Genomic DNA, 7,338 nt, shown 5'->3' with positions numbered 1-7,338 from the left:
ACTCCTGCCGACTATCACTTGTTTCTATTAGAGGAAAAAGCGCTAGCTGCCCACGGTATTCACTCTTATGAAGAGATCGAAAAATAGATCCATTTATCGACCAGGACAAGAAGTGCTTTAGAAAGATGGGAAAAGTTGTAGCAAACGACGGACAGTACTTGGAAGCGTAAATATCACTTTTAAATTGCTTCTTTTAATAATAGCTTAAACAGCGCAAGATATTTTCCTTTCAACATTGAAAAAATGTGAAAATTATTAGTTTTTTTTTTTCAAAAAGTATTCAGTTAACTTTTTAAACTCAAGCCTACAAATAAACCAATTTTCAGAAAAATTTACGGCCAAGAGCTGCTTGGATCTCTTGACATGGGATCGCTTCTAAATATCTTTTGGCCAAAAATTATTTCATTCATTATTTGGAAATGGGTGCCCAAATGCATGGTTCTAGGCTGTTTGTATAGAAAAATCGCGCTCCGTAGATAAAGGTTACCAGACAATGAGCCATAGGCGTTCTTCTTCTTATTCTTATTCTTCGTCTTCTTCTTCTTCTTCTTCTTCTTCTTCTTCTTCTTCTTCTTCTTCTTGTTAGCGTCACACTCCTTGGTGAACCATTGCCTCCTTCACCGGCGTTAATGAGTCATTAATTCTATACCCGGCACCCTGTAAGTATTTGAAATTTCTATAAAAACGAGGCGAATAAAACAATTTGTTTGTAGACATTTTCAGTAAAATAAATTGATTTCAATGAATTTCACACAAATATTTGATTCGCACTTTATATTATAAACAATGGTCACACTTGTTTGCTCAAATGAAGGTGTGAGTATGTATATGTATGTTCGGCGCGCACAGAACTTTCGCGCTATTTTCTAAATTAGTAAAGAGCTAATCGTCTTTGAGAGTTAATGTGCGCGCGCGTTGCAAACAAGAAAAAGTGCCGAATATGAGTCGTTTGCGGTTGAGATTTAGACAATTTCTAGCCTTCATAATTGCTTTCCAGGTACTCTGCCTGCCATTCGCTGTCGCTGTTATCACCTTTCCGCAATGCGATCTGATGAGCATGAATACGAATTGTAGCTGTAAACGGGATGACAATAAAAATATGGAAATTGTTTGTCCACTCAACATAACAATACTTATTTATAGAAGCGTACAAGTGGATGTGAACTGCCGCGGCATTGCGAACGCGCCTGATAGTGACGCGCACATCGACGCGCTACCTGCCCTACCCATCGGACCCGATCTATTGCTGGTGGTGTTGCGCGGTTGCAACAACTTGGATACAATTTTACGTCGCTTGAGCATACACAAAGTAAGTTTGTTGGAATTAAGCGCTGGCACGCATACAACAAACACAACAAAACTAACACGTCAACAACTACCGAAAGAACTGCCGTTGACGAGTTTGAAACTTACCGATTACACACAGTTAGCGGCTGAACTGTTTGCTGATTATGCGCAATTGAAATTTCTTGAAATAGAAGCTGCAGTACTTGAGTTGGCGCCTAATGTATTCCAGCCGCTGTCCAACTTAGTAGGACTCACATTGAAAGGCTCCATTGCACAGCTGCCGCTAGAGATATTTCACGCACAGCGTCGTCTCACAAATGTGGTGTTTAGGGATGGCGCGTTGCAAAGTCTGCCGTCAACCAATTTTAAGCACATGCCACAGTTGCAATCTTTACACTTGCCACGTAACAAACTCGCGTATATGCCAGCGAATATATTAGCGCCCCTCGTCGAGCTGCAACGCATCCATTTGAATGAGAATCGCTTGCGCGCGCTGCCCGCCTCGTTGCTAGAGCAGCAACGTAAGCTACTTTACATCGATTTAAGTGAAAATCAGCTAGAATCGCTGCCGCCCAAACTATTTGCGCGCACATTCCGCTTACGAGAGCTACGCCTCTCACACAACCAATTGCATAGCATACCCAGCGAGCTGCTCGCGCCGCTCAACTACCTCAATCTGCTACATTTAAACAATAATCAACTGAGCGGCATACATCCGCATATATTCGCAAACAATAGTCAGCTGCAATACTTGCATTTGCAGTACAATCAAATTAAGATACCTGCAGCGCAAATGTGTGCGACCTTCATGCCTCTCACACAACTAGGCGAACTCTTTTTGCACAACAACGCGCTGACACATTTATGCGAACAACCATCCCCTCAAAAAATGGCAACTATTGATTTGTCCCATAATCGCATCGAAACGTTGCAAGCATCTGGTCTAGTTGCGCTCGCCTGCAGCTGGGTACGTGTGGATCTATCGCACAATGCGCTTCGAAGTATTTTGGTGCCTGCGCGCATCTACAGTAGCAAGGAAATCCCTGCGCTCACGTGCGAGAGCACCGTAGCGCTCAGCTACAATGCGCTTCACTGCGACTGTGAATTAGTGAACTTTGTGCTAGGCAATCATCGGCGCTTTCTGAACGAGTATACGCGGTTGAACACTACCCAACTGAGCTGTGGCTCGCCACCATTACTGCGCGGTCGACTTGTTGATACACTGCAACCCGGTGAGCTTCTGTGTCCCGTTGTCAGCGATTTATGTCCCCACCGCTGCCGCTGTTGGGCGCGTACTTATGACGCTACGCTCGTGGTAAACTGCACGCAGGCGCAACTCAAAACTTTGCCCACACTACCAACTCTTTCGACTACACCGCTTATGGCTATAGAATTGCACATAGATGACAATGAAATTATTGCGCTACCTTTAAACTCAACCAACGGCTATGCAAATGTAACGCGCCTTTACGCGGCTGGCAACCTCTTGAGCAGTATTGAAGCGTTCCAACTTCCCGCGCAGCTCACACACCTCGACTTGCGCCACAACCGCTTAACGTGGCTCAACAGCGGTTTCTTCACGGTACTCAACACCACCCAAACACTGCGCGCTTTGTATTTGTCGCAGAATCCGTGGGCGTGCGATTGCGCCACCGAGCAATTGCTCATCGCCGCTAAGGTGCATCACAATCTCATACGCGATATAGATGAGCTCAGCTGCGCTGATACGCGCTATGCAAAAATACTTGAACTTGCTTTCAGCGATATCTGTCCCATGGATTTGACTCCACTATTCGCCAGCATAAGCCTGCTGACTGCAGGATTTGTAATCGCCGTCGCCAGCACACTTTATTTCAAATATCAGCTGGAGATCAATGTGTGGCTGTACGCACACAATGCCTGTCTTTGGTGTGTCACGGAGAACGAGTTGGACAAAGATAAATTGTTTGACGCATTCATCTCATATTCGCACAAGGATGAACGTTTCGTTACGCAAGAGCTGCTGCCGGGTCTAGAGCATGGCGATATACCATTTCGTGTGTGTACACATGAGCGCAATTGGCTAGCCGGCGCCTATATTCCTGAACAAATAGTCGAGTCTGTGGAGCAATCGCGTCGCACAATAATTGTGCTCTCGCAACACTTTATCGAATCGCCGTGGGCGCGCATGGAATTTCGCACGGCACATCAGAGCGCTTTGAATGAGGGACGCACGCGCGTCATTATTATTATGTATGGCGAAGTTGTGAATATGGATGCGCTCGATACGGAGCTGCTGGCGTATTTGAAGATGAATACCTACCTGAAATGGAATGATCCTTGGTTCTGGAGCAAATTACGTTACGCTATGCCTCATAAGCGGCGAAATGTAATGAATGAGACGAATGAGCCGCGCTTCGTGTATAGCGCTATGGAATTAATAGAGCTTAGTCGACGTGCGCGAACAACAACACTAATGTGAGCGAGGGCCATAGAGAGGTTTCAATGTCAAGTGATCAAAGTACTTTGGACTACGACGTCAACTCTTCTAAAGATTGATTTATTTGTAGGTTTGAGTATAATCAGGAGTAAACCGAAGAAATTCTGAAAAAATTAATAACTTTGAAAACTTAAGAAATTCTGAAAAAAAAATTAATAACTGAGATTTTTTCAATATTGAAATTTTTTTAAAATTAAATATCTGTCTATTAACATAATTTTAACATTTCAATATTTTTTTGTCCTTTTTTTAATTTTTATGATAAAATATATGTACTTAAAAAAACTATTTTGCGAAAAATATATATCTTTTTGTTCATTTTTGGGAAAAAATATTTTTTTGTCATTTTTGAAAAACATCCCTGCCCTAGCTGAGGCTATGAAGAAAACTGAAGAAATGTTGAAAAAACATTAATAGCTGAGATTTTTTTTCAAAGGTTGAAAATTTTTTTTAAATGAAATATCTGCCTACTAACATTTTAATATTTTTTGCTTTTAAACTTTTAGGATAAAATATATGTAAATACTTTAAAAAAGCTGTTTTACGAGAAACATTAAATCTTCCTGCGCAAAATTTTAGAGGAAAAAATTGTTGTTGGCGATTTATATAAAACACACCCGCCCTTGAATTTTGTCATTATTTTTTAATAATATCTAAGGCTATGCTCAATAATAGCTGCAAGCTTCATAATGAAATTCCCATAACTTCTTATAACTATTCAAATACGTACAGCAAAGCAGCAAAAATAAGTAGTTTTGTTGAAATGGATAATACATATATATATCACAAATCGAACATGACCTATATTACACAGACTAAATGTCAATTCATTGAATCACACACTTTTTCACTTTCTGTTTGATCGAATAAACGAGACCACGTTCCAACAAGACTCGGCGATTCAATACATATTTTCAATAGGTTCTGGGCTAAGCACGATTCCACTGCGTCTGGATAGTTCCCATTTAATCAGAACTGCGAACATAAGCCTCAAAGAAAAAATTTTAACAACAGAAGAAAATAGAAATCCATAGAAACGGAAAAAAACGTGATTTTCGGAAGTACAAATTTAAAAATGAGTTTTTTGACAATTAATATTGAACGTCTGAATGAAGAAAATTTTCATACCTGGAAAATATAGGTTGAGGCCGCAGAAAGCAGAAGCGCCACCCGAAGCAGTAAAGGAATGGATAGATAGCGATGCCAAAGCAAAAACAGATTTGGTGTTATCAATCTCTCCAAGCGAATTACTGCAAATTAAGCATTGTCGTACATCGAAGGATATTTGGGATAAGCTTCATTCGGTATATCAATCCGGCGGACCAGCACGTCAAGCAATGTTGCTCAAATCGCTCATATTGCACAAAATTGACACCCGGTGATGATATGCACGAACATTTGAGAAAAGATAGGCCACATAGCAAGAGATTGTAAATCCAAAAAGGTCGGGTACATACAATGTTTCGTTAAGTGTAACATTACAACCAGTATTCGATTTGATTTCCACTATTCCGCGCCCTTCTATTTTCGTAAAGCTATCATTCGCTAGTGCTAACGTTTTGCCGTTTAAGGTTTCAAAATATCGAAATTTTTCACGCAACGCGCACATGTGCGACGATGCCCCTGATTCTAGACACCATCTGCCACTCATATTTACGCTGCTTGCACCTAAAACGATCTCTTCAACTTTGCACGACGAATGGTTTTGTTCTTGCCTCTGTTGCGGCTTTCAGTGCTTGAAATTTTTGGATTTACAATCTCTTGCTTTGTGGCCTATCTTTCCGCATGTGTGCCAAGCGTATTTGAAAAATTGTTTCTGTTGATCTGCGCCTGCTGTGTTTGGTGGTCGACCTCCGCTGTTATTAAAGTTACGTCTGTTCGCATACAATACGTCTTCGGGATCTGCTACTTCATTTCGTTTCCGTGCTTCGAACTCCACTAACAACTTCACTTTCAGCATTTCGAGTTTCGGTAGTTTTTCTGGCGTCTCAATTGGGACTTCCTCACTACCGCAAACTATTTACGCAATCGTTGTCAGTGCCAAAAATGACTCAGCATGGTCTTGAAGTGACATTTACCGAAAACAAAGCTATTGTAAAAAATGCTACAACAGGCGCAAGAATCTTCGTTGCGTAGCGAAAAGAGAATCTGTATTACGTTGAAGAATCCCTTGAATTTACAGCGATCGATGAAGCCAACATCACTTCAAGATTGGCACGAAGCTATTGGCCATTTAAACGAAAAAGATCTAAAGGCAGTTATTGACAAGAAAAAAGTTATTGAAATAAACGCAAATACGAAAACAAATTTAACTTCATGCAGTACTTGTATTCAAGGAAAACAGGCACAGAAACCTTTTCAGAAGTCGACTCACGAAGCCATTGATGTTTTAGAGCTAGTACACAGTGACGTATGCGGGCCGATGAAAACACAATCTTTTGCTGGCTCACGTTACTTTCTCACAGTCATTGATGGCAGGAGTCGATGCTACGAAATTTACTTTCTAAAGCATAAAAGCTTTCAAAGAATTTAAACGTTTAATGGAAAATGAATCTGGTAAGAAAATAAAATGTCTGCGGAGTGATAATGGCATTGCATACACAAGCAGTGCTATGTGAAGTTTCCTCAAAGCCGAAGGTAGCATCGAATATACTCCACAGCAAAATGGAGTAGCTGAATGGAAAAACCGAACCATCGAAGAAATGGCCAGATGCCTGCGCATACAATCAGGACTTCCTCCAGCATATTGGGCAGAAGCTATCAATACCGCAAACTATTTACGCAATCGTTGTCCATCACAAAGTTTAAATGGTGAAGTCCCCTACCTAATTTGGATGGGTAGAACTCCACATGTCAGCTATTTACAAAAGTTCGGCTGCACAGCGTACATGTTAGACAAAACTGCAAGTAAGTGTAAATTCAAGTCGAAGTCCATCAAATGCACATTTGTAGGTTATTGCGACACGTCGAAGGGTTACCGTCTTTGGAGCCCCGTAGACAGAAAAATACATCGAAGTAGAGATGTTGTGTTTGTCCCGCAACAGACGAAGAGTTTTTAACGACAGACATCGAAATATATACGCAGTTGGAACAAACGAAAGGAAAGACACCAGTAAATTTTCCCGAAAACCAACAACAACAACCTCAATCAACTGAAGATTTGGGCGTCCATGCGCCACGAGCTCTTAAACGAAGTAGAGGTCGCCGAAAGAAAATTAAGGTCAAGTCCCGCGGCAGACTACGGTTAGAATACAATATGGTACCAATTTTCGAAATGTCAACAACTGACGAAAATTCCACCAGTGATCCGGAAGCGGTGCTCGAAGATGAACATCACAGTACAGGATTAGCTCATAGCATCGACCCAGAAGCCAGTACAGAAGCCCTCTCAAGTCCTGAAGCAACCGAATGGAAGAAAGCCATGATAAAAGAATACTTGGGAAATCGTAGATCGACCGGTTGGGAAAAAGATCATCGAATCTAAGTAGACTTTTCGAACCAAATACAAATCAGATGACAGCGTTGACACCAGAAAAGCTAGACTGGTAGCAAAAGGATTCACTAAAAGAGCT

The 7,338-nt window shown here is 41.3% G+C and overlaps 1 protein-coding gene across 2 annotated transcripts; it reads left to right on the top strand.

Moving 5' to 3' along the window:
• The first annotated feature begins 595 nt into the window (after positions 1-595).
• Positions 596-3,783, top strand: LOC129238469 (protein toll-like). 2 transcript variants are annotated; one of them, XR_008581792.1, is made up of 2 exons: positions 596-659; positions 724-814. XR_008581792.1 is itself a non-coding variant. In XM_054873496.1 (2 exons), exon 2 carries the CDS (start codon positions 1,052-1,054, stop codon positions 3,746-3,748), a length of 2,697 nt encoding a protein of 898 aa, XP_054729471.1. In that variant the 5' UTR covers positions 602-659; positions 998-1,051; the 3' UTR covers positions 3,749-3,783. The 2 variants fall into 2 exon arrangements, 1 of the variants encoding a protein (XP_054729471.1); XM_054873496.1 differs by lacking the exon at positions 724-814 and adding an exon at positions 998-3,783 and having other exon boundaries at positions 602-659.
• Positions 3,784-7,338: the final 3,555 nt, after the last annotated feature.

This window comes from Anastrepha obliqua, chromosome 2 (genome assembly GCF_027943255.1).
Source record: "Anastrepha obliqua isolate idAnaObli1 chromosome 2, idAnaObli1_1.0, whole genome shotgun sequence".
NCBI lineage: Eukaryota > Metazoa > Arthropoda > Insecta > Diptera > Tephritidae > Anastrepha > Anastrepha obliqua.
Note: the sequence above shows the minus strand (reverse complement) of the source record. Positions and strands in the feature narration are given on the sequence as shown.